The 27,852-nt window shown below is 39.6% G+C and overlaps 1 protein-coding gene across 1 annotated transcript in view; it reads right to left on the minus strand.

Moving 5' to 3' along the window:
- sick (sickie) overlaps positions 1 to 27,852 on the minus strand; it is a 333,346-nt gene that overhangs the window by 182,409 nt on the left and 123,085 nt on the right. The window contains 3 exon segments of the mRNA XM_072305631.1: positions 1,433 to 1,485; positions 7,187 to 7,304; positions 26,348 to 26,800. Coding sequence (XP_072161732.1) covers positions 1,433 to 1,485; positions 7,187 to 7,304; positions 26,348 to 26,443 — 267 coding nt within the window. The 5' untranslated portion in view covers positions 26,444 to 26,800.

Here is a 27,852-nt window from a genome sequence, read left to right on the forward strand (position 1 = left end):
AACATTGGTGACTTTCGGGGACCGGTAGACATACTGGGAAAAAAAAAAAAAAAAAAAAAAAAAAAAAAAAAAAAAAACAATGGATCTAGAGTCCAGACTTTTGAAAACATTGACAAGAAAAAGAACTTTTGATTCAATCAGATTTAAGCTTAAATCAAAAGGAAATCCGCTCAAATTAAGAGGCTTGGTTCTTGCTTTAAGCTTAAATCTGATTGAATCCAGAGTATTTTTTCTTGTCAATGTTTTTAAGAGTCTGGACTCTAGATCCGATGTGTTTTTTTTTTCCAGTGCACCCTAGTTATGAATATTTTCTCTTGAAAATCTCAGACAATTTAGATTTAATTACGAAGAAAATTCTCCAAAAAATTGTACGGAAAATTTTCACGAGTTTTTCTTAAGATTCGTTTTGAATCAAAGAAAATGTGGCAACGGACGAAGGTTCATACGGCCTTTTTCCTCAACACGGCGGCATGTGCCTCATCTCACCTCGCCCGACGCGACTGCGACGCGACGAAGCCGGAAGTACGAAGCGACGGGGAATAGGTACATAGGTCATAAAAATGCAAAATTTAAAGTTTGATGACCCGCTCCCCAATTCGAGACGCCGCGCGCTGCGCCGTGTTCATCTGGAGCCAAGCCCGTTTAAACGTGGGAAGAGTCGTTGCCGACCGGGTAGAATCTCACTGCACCCAGGAGGAAAAATCCTCGCTTACCTGGGCTAATTGGATGGTTTTAATCAAAAGCAGACCGACCACAAGCGGCGTTGCAAAATTTCCAAAAATCAAAAATGTTTTATTCTATCAAGCTTGACTATAAACAAGAAAAATTTAGCTAGAAAATTGGCCAAAATTTTATATCTAGGTACAATTGACCTAAAAATGATGATGATGGATTTTTTCAACCTTGTAAAATTAAGCCTATCTTAATACCTTTTTCATGATTATTTTCATCCGGAAATTAATTGAGCATTTTTAAGCTTATTGTTGGAAGTGTATAATTTACATAGTCTAAGTGACGGAATTCCCGCTACTGTGCTCGATAACGTCATCCACTGTTTGTTTGTTTTTGTTTTCAAACGGCAATACCGTCAAAATGCCTTCGTCTTTGAACGTATGCAATTTGCACGCCCGGAACGTTAGAATAGTTGCTCTCAGTGTAAAGAAGAAACTACCTCTCATTTAATGGATGAAATTGTTACAGATGGGCCACACTAGCGCGTGTTGTTGTCATTTAAAATTCAGGTGCTTTGCCGCAAAAAATATGTATTACTAATCTCGTATCTACTGCTGAAGGCAACTTAAATGTAGCACATTTTTCCGCAAAAAGCCTTTCTTCATATGCTGCAAAATATTGAAAACTTGTTTTTTTCAAAATTTAGAGCCATAATCTTTTGACTGGCTGTAAATAAATTATGATAAACATCAAAACTCACCATTTGAGTTGCTGTCTTGGGTTTTCTATTGATGTTTGGGACCTTATGGCTGGCTGTAAAAAAGAAAACAGAAAAAATGCAAGTAAGTAAAGGTCAAGATATACTTTTGTTTCTTGCTCAGAAATTGGCAATGAGACGTATGTGACCACACAATGATGACTAATAAAAATTATTCACACCTTCAACTGATTGTTTCTGTTACCATATCCGGTGGCGAAGCAGCGCTTCCTCCTTAACGGGACAAACTACGTGATCGGCACGCTTCTCGTCATTCGCTTTGCATGTCATTTGATGACAGTTACGAATTGGCGACAAAAGAAAATTATTCGAGGACCCAATCTGCGGCAAGAGAAGGATGCCAAACTTGGATTTAAGTTCGGAAGGATCTCCAGGCTTCGAGGTAAAATAAAAAGACGGAACAATACAAACATTTAAATATTTTCCCTGACATCACAGAATAGTTTGTGCGATATAAACAATAAGAGAGCAGACTTGTTTGATTTAAATGTAATTTATGCATAAATTAAATTATTTGTTTCGAATTTTTAATTGCATCAGTATATACTTTTGACCAGGGCGAGGTTATCGGCATGCAACTTTATCACTTCATTGAATGATAAACGAAAATGATCAGCCTGCATATCATAGGATGAAAAAATAAATTCGTTAGCACAACGACAAAAACACCCACTTAAGCGAAGACGAGTGACAATTTTTTTCTTACAATGTAACATATCGTATGATTTTAACTTTCGCCGCCGCGCCGCGCAGACCGCACTGTGTTGGACGCAATGCGTGAAGTATTCACGCAGTCTTGTAGGCGCTATGCGTTTCTTGCTGACCACATTGTGTTTGGCGCAATGCGTTTCTTGCTGACCACACTGTGTTTGGCGCAATGCGTGAAGTATTCACGCATTCTTGTAGGCGCTATCCGTTTCACGCTGACCGCAATGACCGCACTGCGTTTGATGCAATACGGGAAGTATTCGTGCAGTCTTGTATGCGCTAATATGTGTTACATGCCGATCGCCGCACCGAGGGCTTCTCCTTTTCATCTCAAGTCCTCGTTATCATTTCTCTACAAGTCGCGCCGTTCTAGGCCACATTGCACGTTTGGTTTCTCTCGTAACTCGACTTATTGAGGGTGCTGTCTCTTGTATCACTAAGAGACGACAAAATTATAAATTACTATACTCTCAGGAAAAGAGAGATTTTGACGCCTTTTCTCGTTTATCTCGTTTTCATAAATCCGATTTTTTTTTTTTTTTATTTTTTATTTTTTTTTTTTTTTTTATATACCTACAGTCCTACACTTTAAAAAATTGCAAATTTTTGCCGCCCCTTAGATTTGCCGCCATGGTCCGTGGCCCATGTGGCCACCCCTTTAATCCGGCCATGACGTCTATACAACCCGTAACTTTTTTTCAGTGTTGCAAAAGTCGCAAATAGAGGCACGTGCTTTCTCCTACTTTCAAAATCGATACATTCATCGTTGCATTCACAAATTACACGATACATAACGTTTTCCGTCGGTTTTTTCTTAAAATTATGACCACCCACGCTGAGCGATCGCTAATTTCAGTCGCTCGGCAAGTGGGACGTGCAAGCGCGCATTCCGCGCGTTCCACCCCCTCCGTCCGAGGCGAGGGTAGCGCCCCGATCCCCGACTTCCTCCCTTGATAAAATGATATCATTATCCAGTTCCTTAAAGTTCCACCGTGAAATATGGACTCTAAGTCTATAGAGGTGTCAGTGAACCGACTCCACGTGCTTTACGACACCGTTTCCGCGCGGCTGCCGCATTTTTTAGGAATTGCACCGCGGAAAAAAATAAATAAAAAGACCAACAAATTAAAAAAGGGCGCATTTACTTAAAATAATGCTATCTACGTTGGAAAATTTGAGGACTAGTTCCAGTTCGGACAAAATTTGTCTTAGCAGACCATTTGTCCTTAAGCAATGCCTAGGTACTATGAACGAAGGACGCAGCTGTAAATCGGTGGCCAAAACGCGACACTGGAAAAAAACACATTGAATCTAGAGTCCAGACTCTTGAAAACATTGACGAGAAAAAATACTCTTGATTCAATCGAATTTTTGCTTGAATCAAAACGAAATCCGTTTAAATTAAGAGGCTTGGTTCTTGATTTGAGCTAGATTCTGATTGAATCAAGAGAACTATTTCTTGTCGATGTTTTTAAGAGTCTGGACTCTAGATCCAATGTGTTTTTTTTTTCCAGTGGAAACCACATATCCTCGTTCGCGACGCTGCAGACTTCCTGTCTTACTTCATTTGTTCTTTGGAAAAGTATTTGACGTAGTTCCTTGAAATGTCCGCCTTTGATTTTTTTCTCTGTTAGAGAAATATTCCGTATAAATTCCGAGTTATAATATTGGCTTGTCTCTACAAAAATAGAAATAGGAGCGGAGAACTGAAAACACCACAAAGAAGATACGCGGTTTTGCACTTTGGTCATCGATGTACAAAAACATGACTCAGCCTGAAGGAGAAAAAGAGTTTCCCCCAAGCTCTCATGTATTGAGATTTGTAGAATGAGATCTTCTCTAATGAAGATTTAAGAAAATTAAGAAAATTTGACAAAAGAGGGCTTTTAACAGAGTATTAAGTCATTTTTGAGACTGTTCCTAATTTGCTTCACGTTCCTTGCACTCTCCAATCCCGTATATGCGTTCCTACCTAACATTTGTTAGCATTCAGAAATCTACACTTATGGAATTATGTCCTTATTTAGAACTCCGGATGCGGATGTACTTCAATGTACAAATGCGTCCAATTGTTAGTTCTTGTCTTACATGACTGAATTTTACGATACAGGATACTTTACGCCAAAAAAATCTTAATGGTGATTTTGAACGTTATGAGCATGAATTTATGACATTATCATGACAAAGCTATATGACGTGAGGCAAAATGAATTGATTTCAATCACATATTTTACTGAATTTCTTATCGTAATTCTGCGGTGGTTATACCTTCAAAAAATCATGCCTTTATCTGTCGTGTGCAACAGGCCAATTATTTTTTGTAGTGCGTTTAATTTATAAAATAGTGAGTAAAATCCAAAGGGTGTATATATTTATTGGACTAGAAATACCCTCTTCCAGGATGGCAACAGAACGTCTGGCCATCTCCCGACACGTAGAGAACGGAAGTTCGGCTCTAAATATCCCCTCGAGAAGGCCTGCACGATTATAAATTACCTGACAAAATTGCTGCCAAGCCAGTGGCGTGCGGTGCGGATAAGCAAGGCAAGCACTGCTTGCCCAAAGATTTCAAAAGAAAGAAGAAAATTACACCTATTACATCCATGTTTTACATTTTAGTAAATCTAATTTATAAAAGGTGTTCAGTATGTAAATTGCATTGAAAACAGAAAGAGAGAGAGACAGAAATACGTATAGAGAGCGGATGGAGGTGGCGCTGGCGCAGCGCGCTGCGCGGCCGGAACAGGGGCCGACTCATGCGCTGGAGAATCGCTTGCGATCAGCTGAGCGGAGAGCCCCTGCTCGGCGGCGGAATCAAGGCGGGCGGGTAGAGCGGTACGTTCCGAGTCCGAGCCCTTCGCTGCGCGATCGCAGCTCGCTTCTCTTGGCCATCTCTTGGCCCGTCACCGCAGCGCGCTGCTTCTGCCTCCGATGCGCGATGCGCTATCTTGCTCCCTCTTTCCGTCGCGGTTGTAATTGCTCCTTCGAAGCAAATGCCCTTAAATTCTATAAAATTTCGCTCACTTGATCTGATTAGTGATAAATTAGAAAATTCTCAATCTTGTTTTAAACGCAGAAAATTCTAATTTTCTAACTTATTTTTCTAATTTCCAATTTTAAACTCAAAAAATTCTAAATAATGTAGAATAAAGACTACAATACCTCAAATAAGTGGCAAAATTAGGAGTTAAGAGCATGGAGCCGACCTCTAATGCTCAATAACAATCGAAACAAGTTGAGTAAACGAAATCATAAGTAAGAGAGAAAGTAATAAAACCACAGTTTTTCAAGACATTCCATCAGATTTCATCCGAAAAATAGAGCAAATACCGTAAAATTTTAACAATTTTCTAGGGGGGCTCCCTGAGGAGGGGAAAGAGACTACGTTAACCACCCCCCCCCCCCCCCCGGATGGCGAACGCTAGAGCTTGCCCTGTCACTAAACCCACCGCACGCCACTGTGCCAAGCTGGTTGTGCCAATATATTTTACAGGTATCCCTTCTGTTCACTGTTTGTACGATGGGATAAGGAACCCACCAATAAAGCATTTCGTAGGAATTGTGTCCATTAAATTTCCGACGGTCGATCCCTTTTTATTCCACTGAAAAATGAATTATTCCTCAGATAACGCTATTCTAGACCGATGTGCCCCGTCGCGCATTGGATCGAGTCAACGGGAGAATTCGGACAACATTTGGAAATTTTAAAAGCGTATAACTCCCTTAAATCAAAATTTTGTGATTTTAAAAATGGCTCCATTGGTTTCCTCGAGAAATGTTCTGCTAGGAGTACTCCCCAAAATTTAAAATATGACGAAATAAACATCAAAATTTGCAGTTTTAGTCAAACATTTCAAGTCCGGTCTCTCTGATCGACTCGATCCACTGTGCGCCGGTTGGAGCTTTTCAGGCCATCCAAACCTATACTGCAAACAGGAACGAAAGCTAATCGCAACTTACAGTCCGGCACGTTTAGTTAATGGGTTTAGTAGTTGGAGGTAGAAAAAATACCTAACTCGACGGTTTCGACGTTGCAAATGTGCATTATGTTTTACTTCAATGGCAGGAAATCAACTATATGCTTAATGCATCAATTTTCTCAAACTATCTATCAAAAATGTGTCTACACATTTTATGTAGAGATATTTGTTGGTAAAACATGAATGAGAATACCAAAAAAAACCGAGTTGAAAGAGTAGGCAGGAACATGCATATGCATTGTGAAACAATTTAAATGAGATAAACACGTTTTTTCCTAGATTTGCCAAAAAAATGAAGACAGATTGCATATCGATGGTGAAAAACTACCAAACCATGGATCTCAAGGGTTGGTTGGTAAATGCTGGTGTTTGAAAAAATTTGCTCATACTATCATGAAATTATTCCGGCTCGACTTCTATGCGCGTTTTTAGCAAATATTGAAGAGGAACGTGAAAAAGTCTAAAACTATCAATCGCACTGAAAAAAAATTCTCGGCGTTTTTACCGAGGTCCGTTGGTACCTTTACCATCCCACTTTTTTTTACCAATTATTGGTACTTTTACCAGTAAGCTTACCTAAAAACCGGTATTTTTACGGTTTTTTTTTCAGGTAAGAATACCACTTTTATTGGTAATCAATTCCCGGTAACTTTGCCACTTTATCTCGGTAATTCTACCACAGTCGATAAAAAATATTGGCGTTTTTACCAGGGTCCAGTAAAATCACCGAGAAAGTCAATAATTTTATCGAGATTTCTCGGTAAAATTATCAATTCCATAAATGTTAATTTTACCAAGAAAAAACTGGGATCAAATAGAACCCTGAATTCTTGGTAATTTTACCCTTTTCTTAGTAAATACACCGAGATTTTTTTTTCAGTGCGGAACGCCGACCGGAACGAAAAGGTTTCCCTTTACTTAAAAGCACAATTTTCAAAGATATTTGAAAAAAAAATCAGGTGCTCAAATAAATGTTACCCCGATTACTCGGAATCAGTAAAGTATGATTAAAATTATTTGTAAAGAACAATAAAAGAAAGATACTTACTGACTGCCTCGATGACATCAGCTAATAAAACCCCATCTGTGAGATCGGCCTGGAGGTCTTGTATTAATTTTTTGCTTCGTGCTTTTTCCAAATAATGGTTCACCCATTTTGAGTAAGTCTAGAACCAAAATAAACAAGAAATTTAAAGATTAGATAATGAATTTTGTAATTACAACAAAATAATGGGTAAATACATTAAATGGACGTATTTCAATAGGGAACTATGTGCACTATGACGTGAGCCCTGTTATGCATATATTCTTAAGAGTCTCATGGCTCATGTCTTAATGCACACAGTTCCGTTTGGTAGAAACACGTCCAAATATAAAAGTAGGAGGTATAAAAATATCGTGGGTGGAAGGAGTCATAAGAGTATTAACTACGGCGCACTTGAACAGAGCGAGCTGAGTTCTTGCGAAAAAAAAGACACAGATTAATTGCAAAAGTCGAGCCGCCTCCAGTAGTGGATCATTAAAAAGCGAAAGAAAGCGAGAGTTAAAAGACGGTGTATCTGGAGGGTTTGCTTTATTGATTTTAATTACATCCAATTTATTAACAGTTGCCAGAGAGGCAAGGAGAGCGAACGACTCTCGAGAGATGGGATTCGCGAAAAGAGCCGTCTGCCTTTTCCAGGAGTTTAGAACTAAGAATAATTAATGAATAAAATAAATTATAACTAAACGCTAAAGCTTCCCCATAATACTACCCAAAGTGGCGCGGAGGATGAGGAAGCCGGCAAGGAAGCAATTTATCGAGTTAAAGACTTATATGTTTTCGCACGCATGTACGTATACAGGGTATTTTTTACTTCTTTAAAAAAAAAGGAAAATAAAATATATGTATGCAAAATTCTCAGAATATTTTCATAGGTACACATTTGAAGGACATATTTTATGCTTCATTGTGCTATATTAGGGAATATGACAGATACGATAGAATTTTCACTGCACTTGTCGGATAGCTTGACAAAGAGTTCCGATCACAAATGTGTATGTATTGAGGATGTTTTTTTCTTTCATTCTGTTTTGATATTTTTTTTATAAAACATAAGGATGTCTAAATATCTTAAAAGTTTTACTGTTTTTAGAGATAATTAAAAAAAAAAAAAACATTCTTTATGCGTTGCCGTGCTATTAGGGAATGTAACATTATATACAGGTATGATAGTATTTTACATTTCTCGAATGGCTTTAAAAATAGTTGATCTCCAATGTTGACTTAATATACAGCCGAAGTCTAAAAGTACGTGCGTACTGCGTACCTTTGAAATATTATACATTTTCACTTTTTTTTTAACACAGAAGTAGGTAACCAAAAGTTTTCTTGGAAGTTATTTGTAAATTTTCTTCATTCACATTCAAAAGCAACGACAAAAAAATTTCAAGGTGATTCTTCATTTCCCTCTTGTTTTCTAGAAAATACACACATAATTGGAGATTTTAAAACGCCGCGACAAAAGTACTCATTTTTCGATCTTAGCCATAGAGATGTAATATTCAGACGAGGGAAGATACATTAAATTGAGATTTCCAGCAATGAGAAAAGCTAAAATTGAATCACTCTGTGCATTATTCACCCCATAACGAGTGAAATTGACGCGCGAGCAACGCGCGGCGAATCGCGAGTAAAGGTTTATTACAAGCGCGAGCAGGCGGGCGGAAAAAAGGATTACGCGAAAGGTGAGCGGCCGGCTCGGCTCCCCGAAACGGAATCCGAAAAATACAGGAGCGTGAAACCGAAATACTCAAAGTTGTACATTAGTTTTCCCAAGTCGGCAACTTTAAAGATCAGGTATTTTTTATTGCGAGACACGCTTTACGCGAACGAACTGAATATGATTATTTTCGGCTCGCACCGCCTTACTCGCTCTCACCTTACCGAAGGTAATTCGTTCCCCCGTCGAAAGGACGTAACTCCATTTCCAGGTTGCAAAATTGCCCCAAAAAACAAATTTTCTACGGTAGTATAACTGTGCGATCTCTGTTTAAACCTCAACTGATTTCTGATTATAATCAGAGGAACATTCGGATAAATTTTCAGTTAGGAACGCCTGATAATTTCGCGGTAAAAACATCATTTTGCAAAGGGAAATTTGGCAATGTTGGGCTGCAGTTACGTTCTTTTGTCTGGGAAACAACTGTTCCTTCCCTCTGCCCCTTTCCCCGCCCGCCCCTCATCATGTCACCATTCGCTACGGTGAGGTAATCTGCTCGCGACGGAAAATTTACAACGTAACTTTTCCGCGCCCGTGGAACGCGTCTTAAAAGTTTCACAATTTATTCAGGAGACCTTTCAGTTAAACGACTTTTTCTATTCGTCGCGCTCACTGTGTAGCGCAAAAAAGAGCTTTCGTTGAAAAGGAAAGTTCAAGTTCTTTATCTCGAAGGCGATGAAAGTTCAAGGTGGCTGATTGCTCCGACGAAAGGACTTTCGAAAGGTTGAAATCGTTCGACGCATCACTGACTGCAACCGCTTACAAGACGGCCCTGGTCGATGATATTTGGTTTTATGCTTGTTAAAAACTGAACTTCTGAAGAAGGATCTAGAAGTTTCAGGTTCAACTGAGGTTTTCAGACTTAATAATGATTTTTTATGAACTTTATTTAATTTTCCCTTGAATGCTAATCTTTTTGTGAAAATTGATTCTTGATGATGTCTGTTTATTTTTCATCATGAAAAGGAAATAAACGAGAACTTAAAGATAGCAGTATATAGTAGCTGATGTTCCTGAAAATATCGGTAAGTATTTGGGCACGTTACATTAACGAAGTATAATAAAAAAAATGGGCATAATCAAAATAAATTTGACGGTGTTTTGCGCTATCACTTTACGGCACCGCACCGATCCGAAAGTAGATAGGTAACACGGATGAACATGCAACTAAACACACTCCGGTGTAGGCTAGAAAGTATAACCTCCGAATTGAAGGCGTTTTAAACTCCCGAAGTACTCGTTCGCTCCGGCCGGCCGGTATCTGACGCTTGCTCCCTCCCGCTTGAGCTCCCGAGCTCCGTGGTTTCTGATGCGTGTGATCTTGTTTTTCTTCCAACATTGGTAGGAGGTGACATAAAATTTGAGACAAAATATAATAATTTTCCCCGTGACACGTTTGAAAGAGATAATCATTTTAAACCAGTAAAGTTTCTAATACAGACCTGATCAGGGATCAGGGAAGAAGAGCTTCAAGACAGGAAGCTTTTGAAAAGCGATTCAAAATTAATAAGAACAAAACTAGTATTTTTTCCCGTTTCATATTGTTTTCTTGACGGAAATCATAGTTCTATTCAACCTTTTGAAGTCACCTCACAAGAAAGTGGTAAATGCTCTTCTTAGAGGGCAGTCAGTGTTCATATAAGGCTCGTAGAAAAATTAATTCATCAATCATGTAGGAGAGAAATCTCTGTAAACATAGGCATGATAGCATACTATTTTAAACGAGGTTCAATTTCTGAACGAACATCTATCTTAACTTTCCAGCATGCCATAAAACACAGACTTTTCAAAATTGTAACATTTAAACATTTGAGGAGCATTTGAAGAGTAACACAATTTTAGGTACAAGGAAAGTTCGTAGATTTGATGAGCAATTTTTTCCAAAATATTGAAAGCTCGTGAGCTCTTCGCCATAAATTTACAAAATTTCGTAAACCGTTAGCTTTTGACTATCTGGCCACGCATTTTGTAAAATGCCTGATTTGACTAGTTGCCTGCGACGGATATACTCCTGTTTGTGGCAAAGCAGCGCAAAAACCATCATCACTTACATCACCATCGGACCATTTTACACCGGAAAAATGGGACTGACCTCAGTCCGACAGTGTATTCCACAAGATACCCATCGAAAAACCTCGGTGACATTTTTCGACGGAAACCGCGGAAAATATCCTTTAACAACAGAATTCTTTTCCCTCCATTTCGGCGACAGCTCTCAACGTCAGTCGGGGGAAGTGCACACGTGTCCCGGTGCAATCGATGCGCCGTCCTCACAAAAGCCGCAAGCTCGGTTCCGAGGTGTTTCGCGACAGGTTGAAAGCGCGTCTCCCCGGGCTCCTTTCACGACGTTTCCGGACGGAAGTCGGGTGCCGAAGACGCCGCCGCACACGGGGTCGAGTCAATAGGAGACGTCCGACAAAATTTGGAAACTTTAAACGCTTATAACTCCGTTTATATAAAACTTTGAAGTTCTAAAAGTGGAACCATTCGTTCCTTCGTGAAATTTTCTTTAAGAACCACCCCTTAAAGTTTAAAAAGTGACGAAATAAACATAAAAATTTGCATTTTTAGTAAAAAATTTCATGTCCGACATCTCTAATTGACTCGATCCACTGTGCGCCGTCTCGGTCAGGATTGACACCGCGGAAGCGGGGGTGGAGGGGGGGACGAGCTTTAGGAGGAAACGGGGGGCGGGGGATCTTGATTACAGTCTCATGCGGCTGAGTCTTGTTTGTTCGAACTTAGAGTAAACGGACCCCCCCCCCCTTTTCCCCGCCGCCACTTCACCGGGGATTTTATTTGAAAACAACCCTCCGATTTATCCGAAGCACACCTGTCCTACACGTTTTATTCCCTCCTCCGAGCTTTCGGAAAGTTCCGACGGGCGCTCTTGGCTCGGCTCCAAACGATCACGGATTTGAGCTGGCTTTTTTTACTGCTCTTAAAATTCATGCGACATACTCCTTGAGCAAATGTTGGGTTGTGCTTACGTCATTACTAGCGCCTCCCTCTTTTTTTACGCGCGCGTGAGGTTGGGCCTGAGTGTATCGACTTGTTCGCGACACTGATTTGAGTCCAATTCGCGGCGTACCTCAACACTGTCTGGCGTTTGAGTGATATAATTCCAGCACCTGGATTGTTGAATCGCTATCCAACGACCTTCATCGATAAATAACACTGTTAAGATAGCTAGGGATGTATCAACCAGCGATTCGATTGTTAAATCGTTATCAAATGATCTCGATCGATATATAGCATGTGAAAATAGGAAGTTATCGATCAGACTCATTCGATAACGATTCAACGATCGAGGCCCAGGATCAGTGGATAACGATTCAACGATTCAACGATTCACGGCGCCCGCTAATTCGATTATTTGTCAGTGCCCCGAAGATCTTGAGTTCAATTTGAGTGGAAATAACGCAGCACCTGTTTATTCAAATGGATGTACAGCAGAGGCAAGTAACATCCAGATTTCGAACAAATATTTCTGTAGCACTGGTATCATTTTATACGTATTTTAGCTAAAGAATGGTACGGATAATCGAGAAGCACATATTAGAACGATTTTAGCTGCGGCACATTTCGGGTGACTCTTAAATTTAAGCAGAAAAGAAACCGAACACCACACAAAGCGAAACATGGGATTCGACTATCTCAGTCAAACGGTGAATTTTTGCTTTCGGACGCTTCCACCTTCTTATTTTGGATTTTCCTAAGGAGGTTTTTGAAAAACACCAATCACATTGTGGTTTTAGACATTCAATTTAGGTGAACCCGTTTTCTTCCCCGACACATTTGGGTTTTTCCCTAAAAAAACAATTAGTTCGATACCTTGGTGCCTCCTTACTCGACGCAACAAAAGACTACCACGGAATCAACCTTTTCGCTGTGACGAGTAGAATTTTTTATTGTGTATACAGCCTCTTTTTCAAGAACAAATATTTAGCAAACCTCGAGATTCGTAAACTCAGAACACGGAAGTGCATAAATCTTCGAACAATAGAAAAGCAGAGGGTTAATCCTAAACCGTGGAGGAAAAACACATAAAAAGTTTTACAAATGTGGAGGAGATCATCGAGTCTGAACTTCTCACAATCCTAGAATAACGGAGAGCGCCAAGAGGTCCAAAAAACGTAAAAAACGACGAATAAGCCAGAGAGATTGGAAGAAGAGGGAGAAGGAGAAAATAGAGAGGGCGGGAAGGTGCTCGGTTGGAAGTTCTCGCATCGGATGGGAGGGTCGAAAGGTTGTAAAGTTACTTTCTTTTCCGATATTGTCGCGCGAAAATCTCGAGCTTCACTGCGCGACGAAGACTGCCTTGGAAAGGAGGAACACCGTAAGAGCATTCGGATGTTGCAAAATTTCACCCGAAAAATATTTATTTTTGAGAAAATTTACGACTTTTTCCCTTTGAAACTTTTAAAAGCTTTAGATCAAATCACATCCAAAATTATATAGAAAATTGGGGGGAAAAATCCAAAAGTTTCCTTGGAAATTCGTGTTCAAACAACGGAAATTTGGCAACATTTGGAGGCTCATCCTGCGTTTCTACAACACACGGCAAAGAGAGGAGTGACCCCAAGTCTGGCTGCTTATCGGGTGGGGTGGCGACATATTGGGCTAAAGCTCAATAGTGCATGGATGATGGATGGCGACTTGGTGAGCTTATAACTCTCGACGAAACGCAACCTGGTCGCCACTTTTCTTGTCCCCGATTTTACGGAGCTGTCTACGATTTGTTTTAAATAAGGAGGGATATTTTTTTATTTTTGGAGCGTTACCGTGGGCCATAACGCAGCTATTGGAAGTAAAACCACGGCTTAGAAGCACAAAAATGGTTTAGAATATTATCCTTAAATGATCACTAAAAATTTTGACACATTCTTGTGTAACTGGAAAGGTAAAATTTCGATGAAAGGAAAATAATAGAAACATGGGTAAATAAGGTTAAAATTTCAAATACACATCCGGTAGAATCAGATCGCCATATAATTTTTTATCAATTCCTTAAGCTGAAAATTAGCCTGTGACGGGCGCAAAGCGTAGCTGCATTTTTACATAAGAGTTTTTCTTTTAGCCTTGTCTAGATACACATGTTTTCAATTTTTCCTTTGTCACTTTCATACTTTTGGAGTGAGTAAATTGTTTACTTTCGTTATAAGTTCATGGTCAGTTAAATCTCCTTAGTTTTCGTCATGTTGTGCTGAGCAAAACAGGAGCTCAAAGATTTTGAGTCTCCCTGTGGACAAATTGTCGGGAATTTCAATATTTTTTGGTGATTTTTGATGCCAACTCTAAACTTATGAAAATAAGTAATTGCTCGATAAATATTATTTTAGTATGGGGAGCGGGGGAAGTATCTTGATACAATTTGCCGTCTGCAGTCGTATTGGACGTCATAACCAAACAGATTGTCTGGTACAGGATGATGAGAGAAAGGCTGCCAAGAAGGAAGATGCTTGATTGAGTTCCTCCTCAGGGGAAACGAAGGGGACGCCCAGTAAAATAAGGGTGACAGGGGGTTTTAGAGCAAATGAGGGAGTGCAAACTCCCTAAAGGGCGTTGGGGAGATAAAGGGCTTTTGGCGGATAGATCTCGCAGAGCGCTAGAGAGTGCTATGAAAGCGGCTTTTATGGATGTATGTAAACCGAGTGATGGATCCCTGACTCTATTTTCATTCAAGAACAACAAGCACCTTCCTGCGAAGATTTTACATTTCAAGCATGAGTGCATAGAATTAATTTCCAGCATCAATCAAGGTCCATTTCAAGGGATCTCGTGGTCCGGCCGGACGGACGAAAGAGCCACCACTGTCTGACCAATTCCACAGACCATGTAAGCGGATTATCGAAAGGAAAAGGGTATTGGAGCTTGGTGGGCTGCGAATGGGCTGGCAAAGAAGCTTTGCGGGTTGCTAAGAGGGTTTTGTGGTACCTATAGTTACACTCTGACCGTTTAGGTGGAGCGTTTTTTCACGGTTGACTGACTGCTGCAGAAAGTAGCGAATTTTCTGATCGAGTATTAAAAATGTCCGAAACTTTTATCACAATGAAAAACGTTTATTCCGTAAAAATTAATTTGACAAATAGAGTAGACAAAATTTTGTAATGATCATAGGTCACCAGAAACTGTGTTTCTTGGTTTTTGTTATTATGCATCAAATAATTAACCAGGTAAAGGGCCTGAATGATTTTTTAGTACATAAATTCTTTGGACGAAAGGAATTATTTTGGATTCTTTGGACATTCCTTAGTCTGAATGTTCTAGGGAGGAGATTATTTTGAAAAATTATTACTATTTAACGCAACATCTTAGATCTTGCACATTACATCTGATGAAACTTAAGGGATATCCCTTGCACATGTGTAATCATCCACAGAAAACGGAGCCTTGGCGGTATATAAACTAAATGAATATGAAGATTTTGGTACATAAGCATAGAGATGAGCTCTAAGAATATTTTGTGACATAAAAAACGCTGAAACATGCCCAACCTGACAGGAGTTATGGTGGTTTGAAGTTTGCAGTAAAAACATGTAGATCCAAGAAAAACTAAAAAAATTCGAATTGGCCATGCTCAAGGCACGAAATTGCTCGAGTGTGATGCAAATTGACCCCGATTTTGGCTCGCCAATGAACTGAACTGGTCGCAACATTACAGTCAAGGCAGTAGCAAGAGCTTTGCCGTCTAAATCTCAAACTCTGTCCTCTCGACCCAACTCAAAAACATCGCTCGACTTAATAACTGAAATTTCTGCTGGTGAGGTCCAAGGCTGTTTTTCCCCGGGAACTTTGACACAATATATTTATCTTAGATGTAAAGATCAGTAACCCATGTGCAAATATGTAATCTCCATAGATCATCTGAACGTATTCCAACTCTTTTATAACGCAATTACGTCATTTAATTATGCGTATTCTTTTAGCCCTCAGAAATGCTCCATTTCTTAACAAATCAGTCATACGTTCTTCGATAATCTCCAAACCTGTGTCCTAAAAATTTTACGAACCGCCCTACCGCTCAGGTACTCTTTCATAATCCCAAAGGTTATACATAAATCGTCGCTGAGGTCAGCCCTCTCCGACATCAAAAATGGACATAATCATGATAAAAGGAACTATGTTACACACAAACCCTATTCACATAGTTCCTTTTAGCATAAATACGTCCAAATACAGTTCGTCAGACGAAACAGAACTCCCTTATTAGTGGTTGCCAAATTCTATTTGCATATTTCACTCTCCAACAAGAAAACCAGCCAGTGCAAAATCTCAAAAAAATGTCTTGCAAGGACTGCATGCTAATTTTCCTGCGCAGTAAAAGTAATGTAATGTCTTGTTCGTCCGTAAAAACACTTATGCACATAGGGAAACTAGTGGTACATATGCTGTTCCTCCAAGCCACAATTTGTAGTTCCTAATTGCAAAATATAGTCCATTTGTAACACTTTAAAACCGAGCCAGCGTCTTTACGTAATTGTGCACATTAAAAAGTAAAATTTTGCACTTGTAAACTTAGCGAATTTAAATTTTTTGATCGATTTCAGGAATAAAAAAGACGCTGAGGGTCACCTATTCTCTACTAAGAAAAAATTCCCAGCTTGGAATAAAACAGAGGAGGCGTGAAAATTCGACAACGGTGGTGGTATGAATTGATTTCTTCCCGCTGCTAATTCCGATCGAGTTAAATATTACCGTGCTCACGCCGGCCGGCCGGGTATGAAAACATTAAATCAGACGTGTCAGCTCTTTTAACTCCTCTTCCCTATTTACCTTTGTTTTACGAGTAACTCGGAGCTTTATAACCTCAAATTATTTAAGAATTTACGACACAATAAAAAAACCGCGTGCGAGGCACCAGGTACCTCAGGGGTTGTGGTGGCGATTCTTTTAGTCAAACGATCAATTAGATCGCAAGTCGATCTTTTAACTGGATCGATTCTTATTGCTCAGAGTCAGGTCGAAAAGAATTGGCTCCGTATCACCCCAATGGGCCAGTTGTGCTGGTCACAGAATTGTGTTTTAATGCTTGATTCTAGTAGATTAGCTGAAAATATTAAGATCTGTCCAAACCGCAACTTTCTACGTTCAATATTAAACGAGATATCGCCCTTTGAAAAGTCGGGTTTTTGACGTCATCCACCGCGGTAGTGACACCCTTGGTTTCTTCCACCTTGGTTTATCAGTCAGGGAGACACTTACATTAGCACTGGTTACTCTACGTGAAACGCGGATGAAAGCAAAGTGGAAGAAACCAAGGGTGTCACTACCGCGGTGGATGACGTCAAAAACCCAAATTTACAAAGGGCGATATCTCGGTTAGTATTGAACGTGGAACGTTGCGATTTGGACGATCTTAATATTTTTAGCTAATCTACATATAAGAATCAAGCATCAAAACACAATTCAGTGAACAGCACGACTGTCCCATTTTTACATTTGAATTTTAAATTTTGCTCATATGAAAGATCTGATCTCGTCCCATTTCTTCTCGACGTCGAAGAGTGGATCGGATCGTCGTATAAGAATTTGGGCACATACGGTTCACTGGAAAAAAAACCACATTGGATCTAGAGTCCAGACTCTTGAAAACATGACAAGAAAAAATACTCTTGATTCAATCAGATTTAAGCTTAAATCAAAAGGAAATCCGCTCAAATTAAGAGGCTTGGTTCTTGATTTAAGCTTAAATCTGGTTAAATCTAGAGTATTTTTGCTTGTCGATGTTTTTAAGAGTTTGGACTCTAGATCCAATGTGTTTTTTTCCCAGTGTTCGCTAATTTCTTGGTTTAAGTTCGGTGGGAAAGATGGGAATCGTTACGCGATCAATCAAGTGATCTATTCTTTATTATCACTGGTCAATTCGAATCGATTATAGGATTTCTAGAGAATCAAATATCAGCTCAAGAAACGCCATCACCAGTGACGCGGCGATTGGTGGTCTCCGCATCGACACGAGGCAGCGGTCGTTCCTTGATTCGGCACCGGGTTCGTTAGCCGAGGGAAATTCGCGCCGGGAAACTTTCCGGCCGGGTTTTCTCGCCGGGGAAACCTCCATGCACTCATTTCAGAGAAGCGAGCCAGGAGCCCTCCTTAATCTAGCCTCTAATGGCTCCTCCGCTTATTAAATTTAAACTCAGATTCTGCTCCGCCGTTTGAACAAGCTCTTTTCTCGCTGGCTGGAGTGCACTCCTGCCAAATCTCATGTGAAATATAGGACATGAGCGATGGTTACACTGGTCAACAGGAGCCGGTCTGCTCCAAAAATAGAGCGTTCATTCTGGGGACTGATTATTGATATACAAAGCTATAGACAAAAATGACAAAGAGGAAACGGAGCGATCATACTGGTGGAAGTGAGTTGTTGCAATGGACAAAGGAGGCGAGTGATAGACAAACTAACGACAACCCTCGAGATACCTTTATGTAGTTAGTCCATCATTTTCACCCTTAGTCTATAACAACCACCCGCTTTAATCTGTATAGGATCGCTTTATTTTCCTTTCATCTTCGTTGTCCATCGCTTTGTCTATCAGTTTCAATAATCAACCCGCCGGGAAGTTATATAGCATTGATTTTAATATCTACTTTTGTTTTTCTCGACCCGTAAGACTTTGCCCGGAATAATCTGAATTTTTTCAGAGCTTGGAATTTTCTGGCCAATTTTCCAGAAATGTTGGTGGAGAATCAGGAGCCACGCTCCAATTCAGTAACTATGGACCCATGGAATGCTTGAGATTTTTCCTGCTGATACTGAATGTAGGAGTTTTTCTGGAGGTATTTTTCTGGTGAAGCGGCCTAGTCCACCTATGTATATACGACAAAGCGTAACTTATTCTACTGCGCCAGAAAAATTCTGAATTTTCTCAGTGAAACCAAACAGATCGAGAAAAACAAGGTTCATGTTCGGAATCGATTAGGGTGTCTAATAAAACAGGCGGGCCAAAAATCAGTACTTTTAAAGTACTTTTTTAGTACATACATATAAGTCGCTTTACAGCACTTCCTCGCGCTCTACGACTCCTAGCGACTTTTTTAGTACATTCCCAAAAAATGCAAAACTTCTTCAATAGAAAAAAATTCAGTGCTTTTTTAGTACCGCCAGTTGACAGAATTCGAAAAATTTCAATTTTTTGCTCAAATTAAAACAAAAAATGACCAAAAAATGAAAAAAATTCCGGACCTTTTGCGGAATTTGCGCACTTTTTCAGTACTTCCGGACTTGTAGACACCCTGATCACTATAGTTATATCTACCCATGATCAGCAGTGGCGTGGCGTGCTTTGCTTTATATCGATTGATCTGCCATTTAAACCTACGTAAAAGAATCGATGGCCAGAGTGTTCGCAACGAACACCTTAATAATCAATTCTTAACCACAGCCTCAAATGGGGGAAATATCGATAATCGATCATTCACGCCTCACCACTGATGAGCGGTTCCTTTTTTTTCAAATTTTTTATGTATGAATCCATTCTTAAGCTTCTTTGTTGACCGCTATTGCACAGAAGGACAACGCTGCTCAAGTCGGAGCTGTAGTTGATTAGTAAATATTTAAAGAGGGCGGTTTCGCGTGCGCGTTGCAAAGCGGTTTTGAGAGCGCATTTAGCCCTCACACATGTGGTGCCCGCCCCCGCCCCCCTCCACCCTCGCCCGCCGAGGCGCGCCCCATTAGGAAAAGGCGGGTAAATTAGATAAATTCGAGATAGTTTCTGCGGCCAACAATCTATTCACATTAGTGTGATTAACTCCCGGGGATAGTGCAAAGTTCAAAGGGCTCGCTTTAATTGACGATGCGTGCCCTGGAGCCATTCGAGGTTGCGAGAAAAAAGGGATTGATTAGTACGTCATGTGTCTTCCGTTTTCTCTCTGTCACTCGCTCCGTACTTTCGGGGGGTTTATTTCCGCTGCCCCCTACCTTTGGATTCTTTGTCACCGCCGCTTGGGAAATTTTGGGAAACTATTCTGAATCTCTATTTTTCGGCTACTTCTTATGGAAGAAAACGCTCTCTAAGAAGATTGAACTACTCCTCTTCTGCGGGGAAATCGAACATTACTGTATAGTTGTGGATTTAGCTTATTAATTTTCCCTCTGTCATACAGATGGGAGTTACATGCAACAAAAAAACACCACTTGAAGTAAAAGCACGTAAGACGTCATAGAGGCAAAAATCAAGCCAACTCCGTTAAATCTTATTTCGAATTATCGTATATATGTCTGAAAAAGAAGCTTGTTATTTTTAATTTTATAATCGTAATAGAATATGACTCAAAAATGACAAAAAAAATCGAAAGGTAAAAGGTACACATTTTCTCTTGCTAGAATCTCCCGATTTCAACTTGCATATCAATCGAAATCAACAAAAGAAATGAATTCATACTAGCATTAAAACATTCAAAGATTTTTAGGAACAATGGTAAAAGCCTCCAACATGTTTGTATCCAGCTTTTGAATTCTTGATACCATTTCCTGATGGTCAATTTTATGCATCTTTGAAGGTAACATTTGTGAAAGCAAGAAATCGAATTTTTCAACTTATCAATCAAGATTTTTGTAATCTCTCTGTAAAAAGTGTTGTGAGAAATCAGAAAAACATAATTCTTGTAAACAACAGCAAATTTTTTTAATAATGCTCTTTTGAGGTAGAGTGATGCCCTTAGACAGTCCGATGGTGAGGATGTTTGGAAACAAAACTTCATCATCTAACTTTTTTGAGCTTTACATCCATCAATTCTCAGACATTTTTCAATAAAACTGTACTAAGTTTTTGGATTCTATGGGGCCCCATAATAAAAGTGTATTCATATTTGTAAGTCATTTTTTTAAATCCAATTTTTGGTAAATATCAGATTGAATTATACGATTAAGTAAAAATATATAAGAATTGAAAATAACGTATCATTGTTATACATTTCAATGACACCATGGCGGCAAATAGGTTGAAGTGCTTGCACCCTCCTCGCAAAATAGCTTCGAACAGGGCCACCAGTTTAAAATAACAATTTCTCCTAAATCGCCCCCAGCGACATTAAATATTCAAACAGGTGGAGGCCTTTTGTGGCCGCCTCGACTTGCTGCAGCGAGAGAGGGAGAAATTCCAGGACTGCAGAAATCAAAACTGCGTCCCTCTCACCCCTTCGAGCAATTACGTCGACGAGCTGTTTGAAGCCACGCACTTTTGGTCGCGCAAATGACCCCTTGATCCTTGCAAGCCCCTCGATTAATTGGGGGAAAAGGGGAGAGTATTGTTGTTGTGTCCCTGCAATACACGCCGTGAACATTCCGTCGAACTTCATAACAATCGGGGTCCACCGCAATTTAATTAACATGGTTAGCATACAAAACTGCGAGGGATAATATTTTTGCGGTCAGGTTTGAAATTATTGAAAAGTTCAAAGATATGAAACGAATTAGCCATACAGGAAATAAAACAATTGAAAATGATTTTCACGCGGGGTGAGAAAACAATTATCAGTAGTACACAATTTTTCCTAAAGCTTGGTGCTTGGATCAAATGTTGACATGGAGCTAGAGAAGTGCATTATCAGGATTCAGTTCCCTTCAACTTTCGATGGGACTGGATCCGTAATGTTGTAACATCAGAAAAAAGCTTAGTTATTCTACGATTACGCGGTTGTAATATCACACGGGATTCCACGGTAGTAGAACCAGGGACGGATTTAGGGGGTTGCGGTGGCCACATGGGCCGCGGCCCAGGTTTGCAAATTTTGCAATCTTTTTAAATGTAGATATAAAAAAGAATCGGATTCCGAAAAAAAATTACAAACGAGAAAAGGCGACAAAATCTCTCATTTCCTGAGAGTATAGTAATTTCTAATTTGTTGTCTTTCGGTGATACAAAGAGAGAAACCAAACACGCAATTTGGCCTATAGCGGCGCGGCGCAGTGCGCAATGATGACGAGGACTTGAGATGAAAAGGAGAAGCCCTCGGCGCGGCGGTCGGCATGGAACACCGAGCGCCCACAAGACTGCATGAATACTTCACGCAATGTGTCTAACACAGTGCGGTCAGCAACGGTCGGCGTGAAACGCATAGCGCCTTCAAGACTTTATGAATACTTCACACATTGCGTCAAACACAGTGCGTCCAACAACAGTCGGCGTGAAACGCATAGCGCCTCCGAGACTGTAGGAATACTTCACGCATTGCGCTAAACACAGTGCGGTCAGCGCGGCGCGGCGCGGCGCGGCGGCAGAAGTTAAAATTATAAAACCACATTTATGTTAATTCTTTCATAATTTTCCGTTAATTTCTTGGCAATGGAAGGCCTTGTCCCCACAGTCTGTTTGTGTGCTCGTGTTTGCACAACGCATATAATACCAGTGGCGTGGCATGCTTTGCGATATATCGATTGATCTCCCATTTAAAGCTGTGTATAAGGATCGATTATCAGGGTGTTCGCAGCGAACACCTTAGTAATCGATTCTTTACCATAGCTTCAAATGGGTAAATATCGATATATATCGAAGCACGCCACGCCACCGGAAGTGGTTAAGAGGACGTAGCCTCTTACCTATAAACTTTTGGTGGTCAAATTGATGGCGGTGATTTTACACTTAAATTGACAAAGAAGGCAGCAGAATAATAATTTCAGCAAGAAAAGGTGTAACGAATAACCGAGGTATGAACCTCATACGACTGCAGGATCACATATAAATCGCCAATTATAGCTTGTGAGATATTTCCACTCGTATTAGCGATTGGGATTTGAGAGACGCCGCGGAGTGGTGGAAAACCAGAGGCGTGCTTTGCGATTTATCGATTGATCTCCTATTTACACCTATGGGAAAGGATCAATAAACAGGGTGTTCGCAACGGACACCTTTAAACTCGATTCTTCACTACAGCTTCAAATGGGGAAATATCGATAATCGATAATTCAAGCCTCGCCAGTGCGGAAAACTGACGACAAATAAAACTCCATGAATTTCTGATTGTAGCTTCCCGTCAAATGGACTGATTATTTATGCAAAATAAATCAAGTCATTCCCTATGAGTTAAGTGTAAGAAAATTAACGTCGTCACATTTTCCGCGGGCGATGAAAATGAGACTCTCCCGCACCTAGGCCGTGTGACAAATCAAATCCCATTAGAGTCTCATAAAAATCTTACGAGCTCCAATAAGTGGTCGGAAAGCGATTTCCCATCAGGGGTTTATATCGCGGCCAATAACTCGTTGTCGCCCGGTCGAGCTGTGAAGTTGAACAACAAGATGTCATCAAACCCTACTTCGTTTAACTGCTTCGATAGATTCGTCTGCCTTGGCCTCCCTGTATTAGGGAGGATCTGCTATAACAGTTTACTATCTTCATTCGTTTTATTGACTAATTTGGGTCCGAACTTTAAGACGTTCCTTGAGGCTGCCTCCTCCGCAATTTTGCCTTGCTAAGGAAAAACGTCGTAAGAGCCTTATGATGTCGCCATATTTCCTACATAAAAGTCAGATTTATACCTAGATAATTGGGAATATTTCTTTCCAAAACTTTCAGACAATTTTGTTCACAATTTAATCTACAATATTTGAAAATTTCAAGGAAAACTATTCAAAGCTTTCCTCACGAATACATTATTTATTTGAGGAAATGTGGCAACTCTCGAACTTTCAAACGGCGTTCTTCCGTTTAGTACAGCAGAATGGAACACAGCATCTAGTCCAACAATTATATTAACAGTGCCATCGGACACACTCTGGCATCTGGCATGAGATTTTAATGATATGATTTTGCATTTTTAACAAAGGCTCATAAAAATTTAAAAGGTGGATAATATCTTATCACGGAACTAAGTTACTGACTAGTTGTCTATTTGTGACGTCTTATTACAACACAATGATTTGACTTCTCGAGCTTGAAAGGATCAAATAAATCATTGTCATTCTAATTTTTCTACTTTTGGAATAAAAACAAGCAAAATAGAATTTATTTTAACTCTTATCGATAGAATTCTATCTATTATATCTATTGTGAGAAGGATTTTATGGCTATTGACAGTTTTTCAAGGCCTTAAACTCGTCGAAATTTCTCTATTTTTCGTCGCTCTCAGAAGAAACCCTGCTCTCCGGGAGTACAGGAACAGGTTTCAGGAGGCCGAGGGTCTCCATGTTCTGAGATTTATTGCCAAAAATGGTAATTATCACGCAATTCTTACTCATCTTAATAGGAAATGGTTTAAAATCCCCCTTCACGGAAAAAATAGGGTAGTCGACAAAACCAGCCGCTGATGGTTGTGTCGACTACCATATTTTTTTCCGTGCTCCTTGTGTAAAAAATTCCTTCCTTCGTCATGGCAAACGCCCACAACTATGTAATGGTATAGTTTCTTTGTTTTCTGTCTTGCTTTTTAAGTTATAAATCATGTCCACATGGGCACCAGATGATTTTAAAATTCTCGCGTTTGAATTTTACTTCAAATATCAAGGTAAACAAATGAAATCTTGTTCTACTAGTCGACAGCTTCAAGAAAATCACTGGCTCCAAAATTCCCACCAAAGAGGGAGAGTTCCCCCTTTCTGACTCATAACCTATTAGTGCAATAAGTACCGCCAAAGAAGCAACAATTGATTTCTTCCGCACACTGAAAAATCACAGAGAAAACTGTTTTTACTGTTGTATAATGAATCAAATTTTTTCAGTGAGGCAACAATGCGAGTCGATCCAAATTTTATTAGAGGCTTGACCTCTCTCGATGAGTCGAACTCGGTTCTCCTAGTCCCGGTGCCACGAAAAGCCACCGGAACGGTGAGTTATGATCGGAACTGGTTAATGGGCACGGGACACCTTCGGAGACGTCGCGTTGAGACTTTAAACCGGGTTTTTCATGGCATTTTTACTCCTCGTTTAGATCTGTCTCTCCGACGCTAACTCGCTCTCTGATGACAGGATATCTGGTGCTTTACGGATCCACGTCCGTGCCGTATCGATGAAAGGAAATTGCTTTCCGCGCCAGGTTGTCTAATTTACGAGAAAAGATCGTGCATTAAAATATTATGAATTCTTGGTCAAAAGAGAGAAGTGATATTGAAACTGGGGAACAGTCATCGTGCCATCATACTTTCATATGTAATAAACGATTGAAGAAGAAAAAAATGGAACTAAGGGGAGAGAATTTCTGGATGAAGTTAGAAAAGTCGTTGATATTGAAGTCCAAAAAATGTAATCATTTCCCTTACATGTCGGGATGAGCCTATATTATTTTTAAGCATTTTGGACGTGAGTATTAACATTTTTTCAAAGTCCATCTGCAGTTATGTCTCCTTATAGAACCTTTTTTTCTACGTTATTACACGCCGAAGTCTCATACTGCAGCAAATATTAATGCGCACCTTAATTTTACAAATTCTCTGTAGAAATGATCGAGAGATTTTAATTACTAACTATTTGAAGATTTTAAGTAAAAAATATGCCGAAATACCTATAATTCTTGCTGACCAGTTTTTCCCATCATCTGGTTCCCCTTTCATTCAGGTGCTCCCCACTCAGACTCCCCTCCCAATTATCATAACACTATGCGTTATTTCAAAAAGCGAAGTAATAACCAGTGGAAATAAGTAACTATGCCAGTGCATGGATTGCAGATTTCAAATCATCCGTGCGCTCATGATGCAATCATTCTATAAGTATAAAACTTGGACATTGAGACTCGAAGACTAAAAGCCCCCGATTAATCAGCGAAATGACGTGATACTGAACGACGACAATAAAATCGTCCTTCAGCTGTCTATACACATGATTGTGGCAACTGGCAAGCAGAGTTCTTCACTATTAGTCAAGACGGTCATTACGGAAATGAATATCTGTCAGGACTGACCAGGAATATCTCTTTCATTCGCACCACAACGTCATCAGAGTAATTCACTCAAAGTGAGTGCTCGTACTTGAGTCTCGCGAACTTTTAATCTCGAAAGTTCTCTTGAGAAGAGTGTGGATGAGTATCTCTTCCAACTTCTCTTTCTTGATGAGAGCAAGAAAACTGTCATTTCTAGGTTCTTACAAGGTAATTACATCAATTTGCTGGGATTTTTTTAGCAATTATCGTTTAAACCACACAATTCGTCGTTTCCCTAAAGAAAGAACGTAACTCAATTTCAATGGTGCCAGATTGCTCCTTGTATATTTTATACTAACCAGGAAAATTTTGAGTATTGAACTAAAAATTTCACTGATTTATCTTCAGATTTCATTAAAAAATCAGAAAATTTTGGACAAAAATTAAACCGGTACATTTTTGTAAAATAATTCCATTGCTGGGATCAATTTGGCAACCTTGGAGTGGAGTTAAGTTCTTACGTCCGGGGGACGAAGAACTGTGACGGCAGATTGTATGAATGTATTGATTATGATGTCGCGAAGGCAATTATTACCCGAAAAAAAAAATTCTACAGCTATAAATATAAATTTAAATACAAAAATATGAAACCTTACCTTGATAAATGCTTTGTAGTTACTGGCTGAGTTAGTTTTATGGTTGAGTTCAGAGCTGTTTGCCAAAGTCCTTGGTCCTCTTATACAGGCAGCCATGGTTCAAACTTGAGCACTCATGTCAAAATTTGCTATCGGATTACTGATATTTCAGTCGGCACGCGATGCGGAAGAATATATCTATGATTATTTTTATTGAGTTAAAAAAGTAAAAATATAATTGCACTTGTTACAAAATTAACTTCCACCAAAAGGTATGAATTTAGAATATGAGAGGTAGCTCTGGATGCTTGTTTAATTGACTAAAATGAAAAAAACACTTGAACAACACATTATAATTGCACGTGCATCCGAGCACCTTGTGAGGTAGATAAATGATTTATTATTTTTAATTTGAAGTAAAAAGGAAGACGGGCAACTCCGGTTTCCACAGCTTTTGGCGTCGAACAGGAACTCCTGGAAAAAAAGAAATGAACCCAAGGCATTAAAATTTATTGCAGGATTGAACTAAACGGGACTATGACGCATAAAAAACGCATAAAATTACATATTTGGGTAGTACACAGTCAGATACATCATATAAAAATTGCTAACACGTAAGTGGCAAAAAATCCTATGTTCAAATAGAGGAGGATGATTTGGTAGAGAGACAATGACGATCATTGATAAGCGATCAACGAATTTTGGTCTAATGGTGGTGATACCACAATTTAAACTCATAGGTGCGCATGTTGCCTGCTTGACTACATGAAGGATGAATGGGTTTAGGATGTGACTCACTTTATCAAAGCGCAACGGTTCATCAATTACATAATTTTATTTATATTTTTTTGCATAGCCAGGGTGGATTCGTGTTGCACCGATACACAACAGGATGATCGTTAGAATGACCGGAATTTTTCGTAGTTCGGATGAATTCTAATTATTCTTAAATTCGTCCTCAAATGTTGTCTTAACAAAAATCTTAAGTTATGAAATTCAAATGTCTTAATTTTGGAGGCCATAGCGGTTAATAATTCATAATAATTTTGGGAAAAGGTTACCTACGTAAAGCTCTTTAAAATTTCGACCTTTACAGGTGCAAACATGAGGAGAATGGTATACTTCCCAATTTAAACGTCTCAATGGGGCGGAAAAATCCCCCACGATTGGAAAGGGAACAAAAAAGTCGTGGAGGCGGTCCGAGATTTTTACTCGGAACAATCAAGAGGGGTGCAAGAAAGCTCCTTTCTCCCGCACTTTCCGGAAGAAAGTTTTAACAGCAGGAAGGGGAGCGAGGTAATTTTGGCGTTCATTAACGTTGGTAAAATCATAATTAAGTTGATGGGAGGTACACGAAATTGGCCGTTTAAAAACCATTGCGGTGTCCCCGGCGGTTAATGTACCCTCAGAGTGAATTAAAAACAGCGTAAAAAAACAGCCGGGAAACCCTGCAGTAAAATAAAAGCGGGCCCTCTTGCGCCGAGGATAACAGCTTATTATGCTTCATTATTCACCCGTATTAACTT

The sequence above is a fragment of the Bemisia tabaci genome, unplaced genomic scaffold (genome assembly GCF_918797505.1).
Source record: "Bemisia tabaci unplaced genomic scaffold, PGI_BMITA_v3".
Classification (NCBI taxonomy): domain Eukaryota; kingdom Metazoa; phylum Arthropoda; class Insecta; order Hemiptera; family Aleyrodidae; genus Bemisia; species Bemisia tabaci.